Source organism: Trichechus manatus, unplaced genomic scaffold, assembly GCF_000243295.1.
Source record: "Trichechus manatus latirostris isolate Lorelei unplaced genomic scaffold, TriManLat1.0 scaffold00016, whole genome shotgun sequence".
Lineage (NCBI taxonomy): Eukaryota > Metazoa > Chordata > Mammalia > Sirenia > Trichechidae > Trichechus > Trichechus manatus.
Window position 1 is genome coordinate 12203947 of NW_004443952.1, and position 18707 is coordinate 12222653.

General features: G+C 39.9%; 1 protein-coding gene across 1 annotated transcript in view; it reads left to right on the forward strand.

Moving 5' to 3' along the window:
• Positions 1 to 16913, forward strand: part of FRRS1L (ferric chelate reductase 1 like) — a 26689-nt gene extending 9776 nt beyond the window's left edge. The window contains exons 3-6 of the mRNA XM_004372185.2: positions 4875 to 4959; positions 7191 to 7329; positions 13841 to 14087; positions 16741 to 16913. Of these exons, the coding sequence (XP_004372242.2) occupies positions 4875 to 4959; positions 7191 to 7329; positions 13841 to 14087; positions 16741 to 16913 (644 nt within the window). The remainder of the gene's footprint in view (positions 1 to 4874; positions 4960 to 7190; positions 7330 to 13840; positions 14088 to 16740) is intronic.
• Positions 16914 to 18707: the final 1794 nt, after the last annotated feature.

Here is an 18707-nt window from a genome sequence, read left to right on the forward strand (position 1 = left end):
AACAGGCCAATCAGTAACAGGACAATAGGTTTGGGAAAACAAGTCGTGACAAGTCTCAACATGTTGGGGACAAGTCTCAACATGCTGTGCAGCATAGAGGCCTGTGGGAGCTGCAGTTGTCAATAGTGTAGCCATGTTTAAATGGCATGTATCCCCACATATATATGTAATAAATCTAATGGAACAAAATAAGCAAAATCAATTAAAAACACTACAAATCACAAAGAAAAACCTTTAAAGCAAACTAACAGGAAAAGAAAAAGTAATAAAATAACTAAAATAGTTTTTCAAAGTTTCTGTTCATTTACATTGAGGCAGTGGTGGTCCAGTGGTAGAATTCTCACCTTCCATGAGGAGACCCAGGTTCGATTTCCAGCCAGTGCACCTCATGCGTAAATACCACTCGTCTGTCACTGAAGGTTTGTGTTTCAGCGGAGCTTCCAGATTAAGACAGACAAGGAAGAAAGGCCTGATGATCTACTTCTGAAAATTTGCCAGTGAAAACTCTATGGATCACAGCATTCTGAGCTGCAACTGATCATGGGGATGGCACAGGACTGGACAGCATTTCATTCCATTGTGCATGGGGTCACCATAAGTCAGGGGCTTACTTAGGAACAATAACAACAATTCATTTACATTACCTTATGTCTATAGGTGATTATTTATTTTTTAGCAATCATGTATTCAGTGTTCAGTGCCAAGCACTATGCTGGGCAGAGATTACAAGATGAATCAGACATGGTTCCTGTGTGCATGGAGTGAACAGTCTAGGAGAAAGCGCTGGCGGCACAGTGGTAAAGAGCTCAGCTGCTAACCAAAAGGTCAGCAGTTCAAATCCATCACCTGCTCCTTGGAAACCCTATGCGGCAGTTCTACTCTGTTCTATAGGGTCGCTGTGAGTCAGAATCAACTTGACAGCAACAGGTTTGGTTTGGTTTTTCATGGTCACAAACTGAAAGCATAATACAGGCTTACCCTTAAGTATAAGGGTAGCCGTCTTACACTCAAAATGAGAAGAAACAGCTGCAAGCATCCATTAATAATCGGAACATGAAATGTATGAAGTATTGAATCTAGGAAAATTGGAAATCATCAATAATGAAGCGGAACACATAAACATTGATATCCTAGGCATTAGTGAGCGGAAATGCACTGGTATTGGTGATTTTGAATCAGACAACCATATGGTCTACTATGCTGGGAATGACAAATTGAAGAGGAATAGCGTTGCATTCATCGTCAAAAAGAACATTTCAAGATCTAAAGTACAACGCTGTCAGTCATAGGATAATATCCATTCGCCTACAAGGAAGACCAGTTAATATGACTATTATTCAAGTTTACGCATCAACCACTGAGACCAAACGTGAAGAAATTGAAGATTTTTACCAACTTCTGCAGTCTGAAATTGATCAAACATGCAGTCAGGATGCATTGATAATTACTGGTGATTGGAATGCAAAAGTTGAAGACAGAGAAGGATTGGTAGTTGGAAAATATGACCTTGGTGATAGAAACAATGCCAGAGATTGCATGATAGAATTTTGCAAGACCAACGACTTCTTTATTGCGAATACTTTTTTTCAACAACATAAATGGTGAATATACACGTGGACCTCACCAGATGGAATACATAGGAATCAAATTGACTACATCTGTGGAAAGAGACGATGAAAAAGCTCAATGTCATCAGTCAGAACAAGGCTGGGGCTGACTATGGAACAGACCATAAATTGCTCATATGCAAGTTCAAGTTGAAACTGAAGAAAATTAGAACAAGTCCCCGAGAGCCAAAGTACAACCTTGAGCATATCCCACCTGAATTTAGAGACCATCTCAAGAATAGATTTGACACGTTGAACACTCATGACCGAAGACCAGACAAGTTGTAGAATGACATCAAGGACACCATACACAAAGAAAGCAAGAGGTCATTAAAAAGACAGGAAAGAAAGAAAAGGCAAAAATAGATGTCAGAAGAGACTCTGAAACTTGCTCTTGAACGTCAAGTAGCTGAAGCGAAAGGAAGAAATGATGAAGTAAAAGAGCTGAACAGAAGATTTCAAAGAACAGCTTGAGAAGACAAAGTAAAGTATTATAACGACATGTGCAAAGACCTCGATGTAGAAAACCAAAAAGGAAGAACACACTGGGCATTTCTCAAGCTGAAAGAACTGAAGAAAAAATTCAAGCCTCGAGTTGCAATATTGAAGGATTCTACGGGGAAAATATTAAATGATGCAGGACACATCAAAAGAAGATGGAAGGAATACACAGAGTCAGAAAGAATTGGTCGATGTTCAACCATTTCAGGAGGTAGCATATGATCAGGAACCAGTGGTACCGAAGAAGAAGTCCAAGCTGCACTGAAGGCATTGGCAAAAAACGAGGCTCCAGGAATTGATGGAATACCAATTGAGATGTTTCAACAAACGGATGCTGCACTGAAAGTGCTCACTTGTCTATGCCAAGAAATTTGGAAGACAGCTACCTGGCCAGACACCTGGGAGAGATCCGTATTTATGCCTGTTCCCAAGGAAGGTGATCCAACTGAATGTGGAAATTATCGAACAATATCATTAATATCACATGCAGGTAAAATTTTGCTGAAGATCATTCAAAAGTGGCTGCAGCAGTATATCGACAGGGAACTGTCAGAAATTCAAGCTGGATTCAGAAGAGGACGTGGAACCTGGGATATCATTGCTGATGTCAGGTGGATCCTGGCAGAAAGCAGAGAATACCAGAAAGATGTTTACCTGTGTTTTATTGACTATTGACTATGCAAAGGCATTCGATTGTGTGGATCATAATAAATTATGGATAACATTGCAAAGAATAGGAATTCCAGAACACTTAATTGTGCTCATGAGGAACCTGTACATAGATCAAGAGGCAGTCATTCGAACAAAACAAGGGGATACTGCATATTTTAAAGTCAGGAAAGGTGTGCATCAGGGTTGTATCCTTTCACCATACCTGTTCAATCTGTATGCTGAGCAAATAAACCAAGAAGCTGGACTACATGAAGAAGAACGGGGCATCAGGATTGGAGGAAGACTCATTAACAACCTGCAATATGCAGATGACACAGCCTTGCTTGCTGGAAGTGAAGAGGACTTGAAGCACTTAACTGATGAAGATCAAAGACCACAGACTTCAGTATGGATTATACCTCAACATAAAACAAAAATCCTCACGGCTGGACAAATAATCAACACCATGATAAACGAAGAAAAGATTGAGGTTGTCAAGGATTTCATTTTATTTGGATTCATAATCAACACCCATGGAAGCAGCAGTCAAGAAATCAAACAACGCATTTTGCATTGGGCAAATCTACTGTAAAAGACCTCTTTAAAGTGTTGAAAAGCAAAGATGTCACCTTGAAGACTAAGGTGCGCCTGACTCAAGCCATGGTGTTTTCAATCGCCTCATATGCATGTGAAAGCTGGACAATTAATAAGACCAAAGAAGAATTGGTGCCTTTGAATTGTGTTGGCACAGAATATTGAATATACCATGGACTGCCAGAAGAATGAACAAATCTGTCTTGGAAGAAGTACAACCAGAATGCTCCTTAGAAGCAAGGATGGTGAGACTACGTCTCACATACTTTGGACGTCTTATCAGGAGGGATCAGTCCCTGGAGAAGGACATCATGCTTGGTAAAGTAGAGGGCCAGCAAAAAAGAGGAAGACCCTCAACAAGATGGATTGACGCAGCAGCTACAACAATGTGCTCAAGTATACCAAGGATTGTGAGGATGGCGCAGGACCAGACACCGTTTTGTTTTGTTATACATAGGGTTGTTGGTGAGTTGGAACTGACTTGATGGCACCTAACAACAGCAACAACCCTTAAGTGTATGGTTTGATGCATTATGGTGGAAAGTAATCTTAAAGATACACGGCTGTTAGAAACTGTGTTTAAAGTATTTAGTGAGATATGAACATCTTACATACAGCTTAATGAAAGATGGACGTTCAGAGAAATGGAATGGAAAGATCATATTAGCATGTATAGAAATGAAAAAAGCCTTACTATCAAGTATATAAATGTTTAATTGTTTATTTTTTTCTCCTATAGCATGTGTATTATATTAAAATTCTCATGTCCAAACTCCCAAGGGACGGAGGTGAGCCAGTGGTTATTTGAAATGATGCTTCCTCTCACTGTCTCAGGTTCCTTGCCTGCAGAATGAGGAAAGAGTGTATATATTCTCAGTTCATGTGTAAGGCTGGGTCCAAAGATGTGTGTCCTACTTCTTTCCCCCATGAAGAGGATGATCAGGCTTAACCAAAGCCTTCTCTGGGGACCCAAACATTTCTAGACCTGTGTAATAGAGAAAAAGAGCCCTGGTGGTATAGTGATTAAGTGCTCAGCTACTAACCAAAAGGTTGGCAGTTCAAACCTACCAGCTGCTCCAGGGGAGAAAAGTGTGACAGTCTGCTTCCATAAGGATTTATAGCCTGGAAACCCTATGGGACAGTCTGCTTTGTCCTGCAGGGTCACTATGAGTTGTAATCAACTCGGCAGCAATGGGTTTGGGTTTTTTTTTTTTTTTCTTTTTTTGATGTGATAGAGAAAAGAGCCCTGGTGGTGTAGTGGTTAAGCTGTCTGCTGCTGACCTAAAGGTAGGTAGTTCAAACCACCAGCTGTTCCTCGGGAGAAAGATGTGGCAGTCTGCTTCCATGAAGATTACAGCCTTGGAAACCCTATGGGGCGTTTCTAGTCTGTCCTGTAGTGTCCCTATGAGTTGAAATCAACACACAACAACAACATGAATAGTCAACACATTAAAAAAAGTTATTTCTCATTGGAGAAGTTGTTACTGGGTTTTCTGACCATTATTTATTTTTACTGCCCAGGTTACCCTTTCCCTACTGCTCCTCCTGTGGATCCATTTGCCAAAATCAAAGTGGAAGACTGTGGAAAAACCAAGGGATGTTTTAGGTTGGTAGAACAACAAGTTGAATAACTTTAAGGCTAAGAAATTGATTCACTTTTCAAGGTAGTATTTAAATCGGGTGCAGTTCATTCTTCTCGGGGACTTATATACCCTGTCATAATTTAAGCAAACGCGAAGCCTATTTCTGCGGGCCACCCCAAGTCTTCAGTTTACAGGCCCTTTAACTCTAGTATTCACCAGGCACTGGAACATTCTTCTCTGGTTCTTAATTTAAATTCCTGAAAAAGAGAATCCATTAGGTCCTGGCCCAGGGCATCTCTTTGAGGCAGACCACAATAATTCATAGATGGCTGGCTAGCTTATGGCTGCACTGCCTTTGGCACAGGTTCTACTCTTAGCTAGTTGACTGCTGAGGAAGGATCATGTGATATGGGACATGATCGTGCTTATTCAGCCAGGGCTATGGGCAGGACAGGCAATGGTAGACATGTCTGATCCTCAGTATTTTTTCAAATAAATAGTCATGACTTACAGATATTTGTATGATTCTTACTGGTCATTAAGCCTTAATTATTGCGTCTAGGTTGGTACCTCACCTCAGGCATAGTGAGTCCCTACATGATTATTATTAGTATTCTATCAATTAGTATTAGTAGTCTATCAAGCTTACAGATGGGCTGGGGCTTGAAAACAGTAGTGTAAATAGTAGGCCTCCCCATGTAGACAGCTTTGTTTTGTTGGAAAGGCCCTCTTCTCTTCCATCGTTTATTTCCTGAAACAGATTGCCCTTGAGTAGAGGTTTTGTTGGCTACTTCACCAAAGTTTCTGATTTTTGTTGTTGTTAAAACGCTTAAGGTCTAAGGAGGATAAATCTAATACAGAGGTTTTGAGCTGTCTGCATTGTAAGGGCATTTCTAAGGAATAAAAAATATTCGATAATATGACTATTGAGGAAGATGACCAGCAATATATACCTCTGGTGACTGGGAGATGCTTTTGAGAAGGAAAGGAATGTCAGTACCTCACTGACTAGCGTGACTTGTTTTCCAGCCTATTCACCCTTCCTTTAGCTTTCCTTACCTCTTTTCAACTTTTTCACCCCAGTTTTGTGTTGCCTTGATCTTATATCTCTTGCCAGCTGCTCAGGGTATCTCTGCTAGCACGTGCCTTGCCTCGCTCCTTAGTCAGAATTCAGCTGCCTTGTGTCCTGTTCCTTTAGATACCCTCCATTTGCCAATAGAGCTGAGACTGTCTCACCCATTGTTACAATCATCTCTCCTTATGAAAATGATGTAATACAGTGTTCCTCAACCCAGGGCCTGCTGATTCTTAAAGGATCCACAAGTCCTCTGTAAGAAATTTAAAATTTGTGTTGTCATTTCAGTGGTATTCTTTAAAAAGATTAATGTATGCATAATCTGATTATCTGAATAACCACCTTATACTGCGACATGCCTTAGTGTATAAATCTGTAGTTGTATTAGCACCACAGGTAGCCCAAAAGAGCAAAGGCAAATTTAATAAATGATGCATTGACGCTCAGTGAATTCCAGGTGAACTGTTTTTTCAGTGCATTTATGAATGACAGTTTTGCTGCAGTTCAAGCAGATAAGAGTGGAGGAGAGTTGAGCCATCATGCTGTGTTCATTAGGGAGGGCATGCTCAACCCAAAAGACCCTGCTCAGGATCTCCCACATCCATATGAGCAGAAAGTTACTTTCCATAAAACCACATTATCCATTGCAAGAATGCTGTTAATTTAAATGGTCCTGGTTTTGTTTTTTATTTAATTTATATGTAAGTTGTAAACTTGTGTTAGTTTAATGGTTGTATGAAAATATGTAAGTAAAGATGAGTTGGTATACATTTAAGTAACAAAAACAATTTAAATTATTAACTCAGGATTTTTTTCCTCTAAAAGGGATTCAGAAATAATTCAGTAATCAACAATGTTTGAGAAACTCTAATGTAATTTAAAGAAGACTGGCTGGGAGTTTGGAGACCCAAATTCAAGTCCTATTGCAGTGACTAACTCACTGTGTGACCTTGGGCAAGCCCCATCCCGTCTGGACTGCAGCTTATATGTAAAGTGGAGCAGAGAATCTCCAAGCCCCTTCCTGAGTGAAACTGTGTTTTTAAGATCCCAGATAGCAAAAATCTAATTTATTTAACAATATTGCTTAGCATCCTGCCTGATAAATAGTAGATGCTCTCTAAATATATTTTGAATGAGTAGATAAAGAAGCAATAATATGTCTTTTGATATACCGTGTAGATATGGCAAACCAGGCTGTAATGCAGAGACCTGTGACTACTTCCTTAGCTACCGGATGATAGGGGCTGATGTGGAATTTGAGCTGAGTGCAGACACAGACGGTTGGGTAGCAGTTGGATTCTCTTCAGACAAGAAAATGGTAAGAAGCAAATCACAATAGAAGGTGATTTTTTTCTCTTTAGTTTGTTGTGCTACTTTAGATTTTAGATAATAGGCATGGTTATGTTTCTGTGAGCTACCATGCAACTTTTAAATGTGAAAAGCGAGTTTCTGGCATTTGGTTTTCTTTTGCAAAGCAAAGGAATAAATTGATCAAAGCATTGTCGACTATTATATTAGTAAGGGCTTTCTGATTATGAGTTAAAAAAAAAAATTTGAGCTAGCTTAAACTGAAAAGAAAGGGCTGGTTATAAGAACACAAGGTGTCTCGTGGTATTTGTATTTGTCAGCTATTCCATAATAATGCTGTGAGAAAAGCCTCTAAAATGACGTGGCCTATAACAGTAAGCGTTTATTTCTTGTTCACACGTCTGTGGGTTGGCTGGGACTCAGCTCATTTTAGGTAGGGATCAGCTGGGCTTTGCTCCAGTCTGTGGGTTGGATTCAGGTTTTCTTTATGTATTCTCTCATCATTCTGGAACTAGCATCTACCAAGGCATGTTCTTTTCATGGCAGAGGCAGAAGTACAAGAGCCACACAAGCATATTTCAAGCCTCTGCTCACGTCACGTTTGCTAACATCCTATAGCAAGTCATGCAGGCAAGCTCAAAGTCAAGGGACGGGGAAGATACTCGCCCTACCAAGAGGCCATACAAAGGTGTTGCTAGATAATATAATATATACTATATATAGTATGGAGCCATGGTGGCATAGTGGTTAAGAGTTTGGCTGCTACCGATAAGGTCAGCAGTTCGAATCCACCAGCCGCTGCTTGGAAACCCTGTGGGGCAGTTCTGCTGTGTCCTATAGGGTCACTACGAGTTGGAATTGACTCAACGGCAACAGGTTATATATAGTGTCTTAGTTATCTAGTGCTGCGGAAGCTTGAAGGCCAAATTCAGGGTGCCAGCTCCAGAGGAAGGCTTTTTCTTTCCATTGGCTCTGGAGGAAGGTCCTTGTCATCAGTCTTCCCCTGGTCTAGGAGCTTCTCCACGCAGGAACCCTGGGTCCAGAGGACGCACTATTCTTCTGGCTCTTGTTTCTTGGTGGTATGAGGTCCCCATGTCTCTCTGCTCACTTCCCTCTTTTATATCTCAAAAGACCTTGACTTAAGACAAAACCTAATCTTGTAGATTGAGTCCTGCCTCATTAACAGAACTGCCTCTAATCCCACCTCATTAACATCATAGAGGTAGGATTTATAACACATAGGAAAATCCCATCAGATGACAAAATGGTGGACAGTCACACAATACTGGGAATCGTAGCCTAGCCAAGTTGACATATTTTTTGGGGACACAATTCAATCCATAATGTGTAGTATATGATATATATGTATTATATAAGTATATAACAGGAGTCCCTAGATGGTACAAATGGTTAATGTGCTTGGCTCTAACCAAAGAGTTGGTAGTTTGAACCCACCCAGAAGGCGCCTCTAAAGAAAGATCTGGTAATCTCTTTCTAAAAAATCAGCCATTGGAAACCCTGTGGAGCACAGTTCTACCCTGACACCCATAGGGTCACCATAGTCAGAACTGACTTGAGGGCAAGTGGTATATAATACTACTATAGAGGAGTGAAGAATTGGGACCAACAATTCAATCTTCCACAGTACCCGTGGACAACAAAGACATCCGGACCCCAGAAAGGACTATGAGCAGGAGCAGTCAGGGCATCAGGAATCCAAAAGCCATTGTCAGTCTCTTACCTCTGCTTCTCTGTATACCTGCACTATGTTCTTTCCTCTCTTCCTCTCCAGCCCATCATTTACCACTTCACTATCCTAGGGTTCTTCCCAAACAGCCAGGCTTTCTTAGGCCTCTGTACCTTTCCATATGCTGCTGCTCTGTCTAGAGCACCCTTCCTCTTCACTCCACCTGGCCTGTTAGGAAGCTCATGCAGTGGTACCGGTGAGAGAGGAGAATGGCTCAGACCAGGGCCACACCAGTGAGGTGGTGAGAAGTAGCCAGGTTTCGTATATGTTTTGAAGGTAGAGCTGACAGGATTTGGTAGCAGTTGGATATGTGTTGTGAGAAAAAGAGAGGAAGCAAGAGTGACTCCTGAGTGTTTGTCCTCAGCCAAGTGGAGTTGCCATTAACTGAGACTGAAGTAAAGTGGGAGAGGAAGGTTTGGGAAAAAAGATAGGAGTTAGGTTTTGGACGTGTTAAGTTTGAGTTCCCCACCTATTTGTCAGTTTGTCATACTATGGTGCTATGGTGGCTTGCTTGTTGCTATGCTGCTGGAGGCTATATCACTGGTATTTCAAATACCAGCAAGGTCACTCACGGTGGACAGGTTTTAGCAGAGGTTCTAGACTAAGACAGACTAGGAAGAAAGGCCTGACAATTTACTTCCAAAAATTAGCCAATGAAACCTATATGGATCATAACAGAATATTACCTGATAATAGTGCTGGACGATGAGCCCTCTAGATTAGAAGGCAGTCAAAATACACAGGGTGACAACAGCGGACTCTAGCCTACTGATGAAGGTGGTGCAGGACCAGGCAGCATTTAATTCTGTTGTACATGGGGTCACCATGAGTCAGAGCTGACTCCACAACAACCAACAACAGCAACAAAGTGTGAGTTGTCTTTAGATATCTATGGCACAAGGCACAGGTTCAACAGAGAGGCCTAGGCTGGAAATGTAATGAATAAAGAATAATGAGCTATGGAAACTTTACTTCAGGGATGAAACCAAAGGTTTGAAGGCCTGAAGAAAATGTCTCATTATTGTTTTATGTTCCAGTTATCTATTGCTGTGTAACAAACCACTCAGAAACTCGGTGGCTTAAAACAATGGCAACAACATTTATTTTGTGCATGAATCTGCAATTTGGGCAAGGCTTGGTGGAGACAGCTTGTCTTTTATCCACTCCATGTCACCTGGGGAGGGCTGAAGGTTGGGGCTGAGTCATCTGAAGGTTTACTCACTCATATGCCTGGCAGATGATGCTGGCTAATGGCTGTGACCTCCGCTGGGGCTGTGGCCACAACACCTACACATGGCCTTCCCATGTAGTGTGATGACAAGCATTCCAAGAGGACCAGGTGGAAACTGCATTGCCTTTTATGACAGCCTCGGAAGTTGCCTAGTGTCACTTCTGCTGTGTCCACAAGCCCGCTCAGACCAAAGTGAGGAAATGTTGGCCCTCACCTCTGGGAGGACTGACTGTAACATTGTAGGGAGAATATGCAGAATGGGATATGATAGTGTGGCATCTTTGGAAAATTCAATCTGTCACAGTACTTCTGGTGCATTTATAATTACCATTGACCAAATTGCATTGTAGGCTGCATTTGAAAAACTTTCTTTTAATCTCATAATTCCAGTTCCCACTCTTTATACTTATCAGTTGTCAAGGATTTCATTTTACTTGGATTCACAGTCAACACCCATGGAAGCAGCAGTCAACAAATCAAACAACATACTGCATTGGGCAAATCTGCTATAAAAGACCTCTTTAAAGTGTTAAAAAAAAGAAGCAAAGGTGTCACTTTGAGGTCTAAGGTGCGCCTGATCCAAGCCATGGTATTTTCTAGTACTTCATATGCATGCTGGACAATGAATAAGGAAAACCAAAGAAGAACTGATGTCTTTCAGTTATGGTGTTGGCAAAGAATATTGAATATACTATGGACTGCCAGAAGATCAAACACATCTGTCTTAGAAAAGTATAGCCAGAATGCTCCTTAGAAGTGAGGATGGCGAGACTTCATCTCACGTACTTTGGACATGATATCAGGAGGGACCACTCCCTGGAGGACATCATGCTTGGTAAAGTGAAGGATCAGCGAAAAAGAGGAAGACCCTCAACAAGATGGATTGCACAGTGGCTGCAACAGTGCATTCAGACATAACAATGATTATGTCGATGGTGCAGGACTGGGCAGAGTTTCATTCTGTTGTACATAGGGTCACTATGAGTCGGAACTGACTTGACACCTAACAACAACAAACTTACAGAATTTTTCTCTCTACCTTAAAAGGCTTTCAGGGGCTCTGGGAGGACATGGTTCATGTTTAGCATAGTACTGGCACCCTTGTGCCCCTTAGGATTTGCTATTAACTTATCTTTGCTTCCTGTTCCCACTTTGGTTGGTAGAGTAGACTGGGGTTGGGGAGGGGGGGCAGTCTCCAATGGCTTGTTCCCCAGCCAGTTCAGAGAGGTCACCAGGAGAAGGAGCCTCCACCAGTTCCCTGTCTAGGCAGTAGGAGAATCGGTACAACTGGTAAGACTGTATGGATATGAATGTATATCACTTATCTGTTACTGTGGTGTTGGTAGGAGAAACAGTAGATGTGTGCCATATCCAGCAGTGGCTTTGGATTGAAATTGACCATTTCTTGTCCTGGAGTGTATTTGCACTGTATGTGGAGCTGTCAGATTAGGAGGTTCAGTGGAGTAAGGAACAGTCAAATTTTATAGAAGATCTTTTGTTATCTAAAGGCCTTTTCACTGTGTGAAAGTAAAGATCTCTCTTCTCCTGTTATTCTAAAAAAAAAAGCATAGATAAAAAAAAATTTTTTTTAGCTTGATGGATAGGAAAAGCGTAATGGAAACCTTTTATAATAACCTTTGAGTTTTTTAACTTGCTTTGAAAATTTTTTAAACATACAGTCAAACTGTAAGACTACTACAGTAAACTATATATTATGCTTCACCTAGATTCCCCAAAGGAAAGTATTTGCTATGCTTGTTTCATCTCTCCCTACTACTGCTACTGCTGTTACTACTACTACTAAGTTTATTATTATTATATTCGGGAACCATCTGAGATTAAATAACAGATATCATGATCTTTTAACCCAAGATTAAGGGCATTCTATTTCATTATATAGTATATTTATTAAATACAGGCAGTTTAACATTGATGCAATAGTATTATCAAATATACTGTCCATTTTCAAAGGTCACCAGTTGTCCCAGTACTGTCCTTTATGGCAATTTTTATCTTATGATCCAGGATTCAGGCTAGCATTACCATTGTGTTTAGTTGTCTTACATCTTTAACTAGTTGTTGTGGAGTCGACTCCAACTCATGATGATGCCATGTGTGTCAGAGTAGAACTGTGCTCCATAGAAGTTTTAATGACTGATTTTTTTGGAAGTAGATCACCGGGCCTTTCTTCCAAGGCACCTCTGGGTAGACCCAACCTCCAACCTTTGATTTAGCAGCTGAGTGAGTTAAACATTTGTACCACCTAGGGACTCCTATGTATCTTTAGTTTTCTTTGTTTTGAAATAGCTTCTTAGCCTTTTTTTTTTCTTTTGTCTTTGTGACCAAAAGTGTTTTGAAGAGTACAGTCTAGTTTTTTTATAGAATGATCTTCAGTTCGACTCTGTCTGATTGTTTCCTCATGATTAGGTTAGTTTATGTGTTTTGGTTAAAATAGTACATAAGTGATGATGTATTCTTTTCACAAAATCACATCAGGAGGCACTTGATGTCAGTTTGTCCTTTTATTGTGATGCTAACTTGGTTTTTATTCTCCGTCTTCTTTTTTTAAAAATTTTGTTGTAGTAAAATATATGCAACAAAAAGTTTGCACTTTAAGCATTTTTTAAGTGTACATTGAGTGACATTAATAACATTCACCATGTTGTGCTACCATCACCACTATCCATTTCTAAAAGTTTTCATCACCCAAACAGAAACTCAATACCGCTTAAGCAATAACTCCCTGTTCTTTCCTCCTCCCCCAGCCCCTGGCAACCACTAATAAACTTTTGTCTCTGCATTTGCCTATTCTACATATTTCATGTAAGTGAGATATACAATATTTGTCCCTTTGTATCTGACCCGTTTCGCTCAGTATAATGTTTTCAAGGTACATCTATCATGGTTAAGGCTTTTAGTAACATTTAAAATAATTTTTTTGGTAGCAGAATCCTGATCAAAAGGGGAGGAAATACAGAACAGAATTTCAGATTCTCATGGACTCCAGATTTCCTGGAGCCATAAAGGCTGGATGCACCCTTGAAACCGTTGCTCTAAGATAATCTTTAAACCTTAAACCAAAAATATCCCCTGAAGTCTTCTTAAAACCTAACAAAGTTTAGCTTAACTAAGAAAAAAGTATCTGCCTTGAGCCTTATGCTCTTTTAAGAACCGTCTATATGGGTTCAAACTGGCAATAGCAACTCAAAAGATTATATAGGAACTTTAGGGGGGCAGTGAGTTTATGTTAATGGAGGAAGAACAATTTGGAAAAGGAGGATGAGAATGATTGCACAACTGGAATGTAATCAGTGTCACTGAATTATACATGTAGAAACTGTTGAATTTGGTGTATGTTTTGCTGTATATGTTCTCAACAACAACAACTAAATAAATAAAATTAAAAAGAAAAAAAATTTGGGGGTGGGATCTCAAATTACAAAGTTAATGGCATGTATGCTTCTGAGTAAGATTTCTTTCTAGCAGAAAAGTTTGCAAAAGACAAACCTTTGACTTTCTCTTCTTAATTGCGTTTAATTTTAGGGTGGTGACGATGTTATGGCCTGCGTCCATGATGACAATGGCAGGGTCCGCATCCAGCACTTCTATAACGTAGGCCAGTGGGCAAAAGAGATTCAGAGAAATCCTGCCAGAGATGAAGAAGGAGTTTTTGAGAACAGTCGTGTCACCTGCAGGTTTAAACGCCCTGTGAATGTTCCCAGAGATGAAACAATTGTTGATCTGCATTTGAGCTGGTATTATCTGTTTGCTTGGGGTCCAGCCATTCAAGGTAGGCTCACATTTTAGCATCTGGATTAAATACCAGACAACATGGTGCTTGTATTCATTACTTACTGAAGTCACACTATGTGTGTAAGGGAGTGATAAGCCCTCTGGATAATGTAAAAGAAAAAGAAGAAACGACCCCTGTCTTCTGAAAGTTATAACGGATTTTATGGAAATGAGTTATACACATGAGAAGCCAGAGCAGTATAAGAGAGTATGTGATGTGTTATGTGATTAATGAAACAGGACATATGTCTGCTGTATGTGGGCTATGGGCTCTTTTTCATGCTCACCATGTTCTCATGTACTCTTTACCCAGTCCTTGAGAGGTAGAGGTATTATTGTTCTCATTTTAGAGAGTTTAAAAAACTCACCCAAGGCTATACAACTAATTAGTGGAGGCACTAAGATTCAATCCCAGGTCTGTTTGACTCCAGAGCTACTGAGTACTCTTAATCCCTATGCTCTAAAGATAAAAATACTGAACCAGGAAAGGGCTTCTGGAGACTTCTGTAGAGATCGACACCAAGCATTTATTTCATCAGCGCTCACTCACCCTTTTTTTTTTTTTTTGGGTGCTTGCCAATTGGGAAAACATTTGGGTGCCTCTAGATTGGTTACACCGTTACCATTTGTTGATTTCTCAGATTACCGACAGTGGATCTGCAACTATATCTTCAAGTACTTTCCGTACCCTGGGAAATAAGTTATACCTCAGCCTAGAGAATGAATTCATTTAAAATAATGAGATTTGGAATCTAAAAATTTGTATTTGAATGTTAAGCTGCCCCTTGGTAGCTGTATGATATTTAGCCTGTTATCTAAATTATGAACTTCAATTTCTTCGTATCTTAAATGAGGATGATAATAATAATGCCTACTTCATAGGATTAGTGTAAGAATTAAATTAAAACAAGAATTGGAAATTGCTTTATAAATTGAAAAAGTGCTGTACTTTTAGAAGATCATCTTCTTACATATATGGCATGATAGCCTCATGTTCAAAGCTCTCCCCAAATCTGACCTGCTTTGCCTGTTAAGCTTTCTCAGGGCTCCTATTGTTTTTCTCACTGTCTCCTAACAAAACAGGTACATTCCTATCCCATCTACTATAAAAAACAAAACAAAACAAAACAAAACCTGTTGCTGTAGAGTCAGTTGTGACTCATAGCGACCCTACAGGACAGAGTAGAATTGCCGCATAGGGTTTCCAAGGAGCAGCTGGTGGATTTGAACTGCTGACCTTCTGGTTAGCAGACAAATGCTTAACCACTGCGCCACCAGGGACCCATCCTATATACTATAGGCTTGTGCTTTTCCTGTTTCTTGAATGCCCTTCTAGTGCCTCTTTATTAACCAAATTATTCCTGTTTTCTTAAGGTCACTTAATAAACTTTGAGGTAAGGCTTGCAGAGGGTATGGGATTAGATTTCCCTCAAGGAAGATATGAACTGGACATGCATGGTTAAGCCTAGGAAAAACATGGCACTAAATAGACCTCGAAAAGGGCACTTGTTTACAGTATGAGCGCTGAAATAAGAAGCAGAGCACCATCTTGTTCGACAGCTGGGAACGTGTGTCAGGCAACTCAAATTTTTTGCCATTCTGCGCATGCCCGCATATGATTGTGGAAGCACGGCGGATATTGACTTGGGGGTTACAAATAAATTATAGTGAGTAGACAAATTCACAAGTACAGAATTCGTGAATAATGAGGATTGACTGTGAAAAAACCCTGACTCTGAGCTGTATGCCAAGGAGACCTTTGCCCGGAACTCAAGTGCTTTAGTTTCTCTAACTCAAGTTTCAAATGGACTATTCAGGGATGTCAGGCACTTCTAATCAACTTCAACCTTTTAAGCATTCTTACACATAGCCTTTCCCTCTTTCAGCTTCTTATCAAGCCAAACAAGCCCAAAGCCTTATTTCGTATCTTAATCCTCCTACTTTCCGTACCACCTCACTCTGCCAGATAGTCACAGACACACACACAGCACAGGCTGCCTCTTTATATTCCACAGACAATGAGAAAGGCTTCTGTCTATAAAGATTTTAGTTTGGTCAGGAAGTGTTGATGATGATCCAGATATAAAAGACATATTTGAGGGGAAAAAATAGTAGCTCTCGCTGTTTGAAATAAAAATACAGTTTTTCCATTTGGTATTAGTAAAAATTCATTCCAAAACCAAAAAAAGACCCATTGCTGTCAAGTCAATTCCGACTCATAGCGACCCTATAGGACAGAGTAGAACTGCCCCACATGGTTTCCAAGGAGCAGCTGGTGGATTTGAACTGCGAACCTTTTGGTTAGCGGCTGAGCTAAGTATTAGAAGCAGGCATTCACACAAGCTGGCTAAGTAGCCATCTGACAGCTGCAGTGCTGTTGAGAGATCAATAAATAGCCTTGTTCTGATGGGGGAAGTGCAGATTAATGAGAACCATTTTTTAAAAATAAATTTAGCTCCTTTTTCTGTTCATCATTATATGTGCAGCTATGGAAGATTCTGATCAATAACTCTAATACCTGATTCCAGATCTTTATAGTTAATGCTTATGTACTCACCACGAAAGACTTTTGTTTCTCTGTTGTTTGCATATATTATTTTAATTCTGTGCTTTTTTCGATTGCTTCCTCCCCTTTTATTTCTTTCTTAAAGGCTCTATCACCCGCCATGATATAGACTCACCTCCGGCTTCAGAGCAAGTTGTCAGTATTTACAAGTATGAAGACATTTTTATGCCATCAGCTGCCTATCAGACCTTCTCCTCTCCATTTTGTTTGCTTCTCATTGTTGCCCTGACCTTCTACTTACTGATGGGAACCCCTTAACCACAGCTGCAAAACCAACCAATTAAATGGATTGGAAAGTCTTTAGTAGAAATATATTTTTAAAGAAAATTCAGTATAATTTTAGCTTCTATGATTTTTTTTAAAAAAACAAAACGTATGATTTCAACTTTTTGGAAGAAAGAGCAAGCTTCTTTTCTAGTCAGACAGGATTGTTTAAAAATGATCCCATACTTTTGGAAAGTACTTAAAACTTTTCAAAGCATTTTCAATTATACTTCCTTATTTGAGCATCACAACATCTCTGAGTGGCTTGATAAAAATTATTCTTGCCATTATACTGAATGGGACCTGAGACCCAGTAAGGCTGCCTTTTTATGACCCACATGTCTTGGCTACGTGGTCAGATAACATGTAGCAAGGTAGAGAAAGAGCTAGGCATCGAAATCATGCTCTGAACAGCCTTTACTCTTCCTACTACCGCACAAGAGAGTAACCCTGAGTATTACTCAAGAGAACTTAAGTGGATGTCACTATTTCACAGTTAGCCTTTTAAGCAGAAGAACTTTCAAATTTCTATGAAGCATAAGACTTTTGGATATTTGCACCACTGGTGGGAGAAAAGGGGAATTACAGTGATACGAAAATGATTCATATTTATCTGAAATTTTTTCTCAGTGAGTAGCTATGAGAAAATTTTTTTTTTTTTTGATGTTTGGAAAAGTTAGAAATGGAACTGTGAGTATTCCTGAAGATATAAAATTATGTTAATCATAACAAATATGGGACTTCTTAGCAGTTAGAATTTGCACTCTTCCACTACTGTATTTTATAAACTAAGGTTTCATCTGTGGTTATAGCTAATTCTCTTGTCAAAGTCATAATACGTTAAGTTTGATTGAATATGTATTATAGCAGACAAAACAGCTTAATAAAAATTTAAGGTATTTTAATAATAAGTCAACATTTTTGGAGATCGTGGAGAGTTGGAGTAGAAACTTCTTTAAGATCAGTTTTGTTTTGTTTTATTAGAAAATAGGAAGGTGACTGGTAAAATGAATTCACCTGGAATATTCATTCAGAATGTTCAGACTTGAAAGTTAGACTGACAACATAATTTATAATAATGTCTTGACTTTCTTAATGCATTTCCTTTTTTTTCAAAGGAACCCAAGTGTTCCTTTGTTCCACACGCCTTTGCTAACAGCCCATTTAAGGGGAAGGAGTCTGTGGGTGTAGTTGTGCTCCCACATTTCCATCGTTGAGTCCTGGAGTTGTTTGGCTTGCCCATCCCCCACCTCCACACCTCAACTCCCACACCTGTTACTTTAAAGCTGGCTCCAACTTTTTGGATTTTGTGGTTAAGTAACATTGGAGACTCTGTTTTCTAATGCCACCTTCAGAATTCATGCCAGGAGTGAGAATTGGCCTATGGGGAGAGCTTTCAAATTCTTCCAGATTCTTCTGGTACTGAATTAAAATAAGGAAGACATCGATGTTCTGTGATGGTACACAGTTTTCCAAGCACTTTCACCAGAGCATAGGAGAAAGAATCCTCATTGCAGACGGGAAGACAGTAAATGACACCAAGTGAGTAATGGAACTGGGTAGGATTCTCGCTCAATTCCTCAGGTTCATCATGTCCGTGGCTCCACCTGACTACCACCACCTCTTAAGGAAGCCAGTCTTGTCGGAGGCTGGCCTGGGTATCACCTTCTGAGCTACAGCATTAGTTTAGTAGTGAGGATGCTGAGTATGCAGGCACTCACTTTGTAAATAAGAAATCAAACATTTTTCTATTTCACTCTCGTGTGTAATATTTCGGCTATATATTAA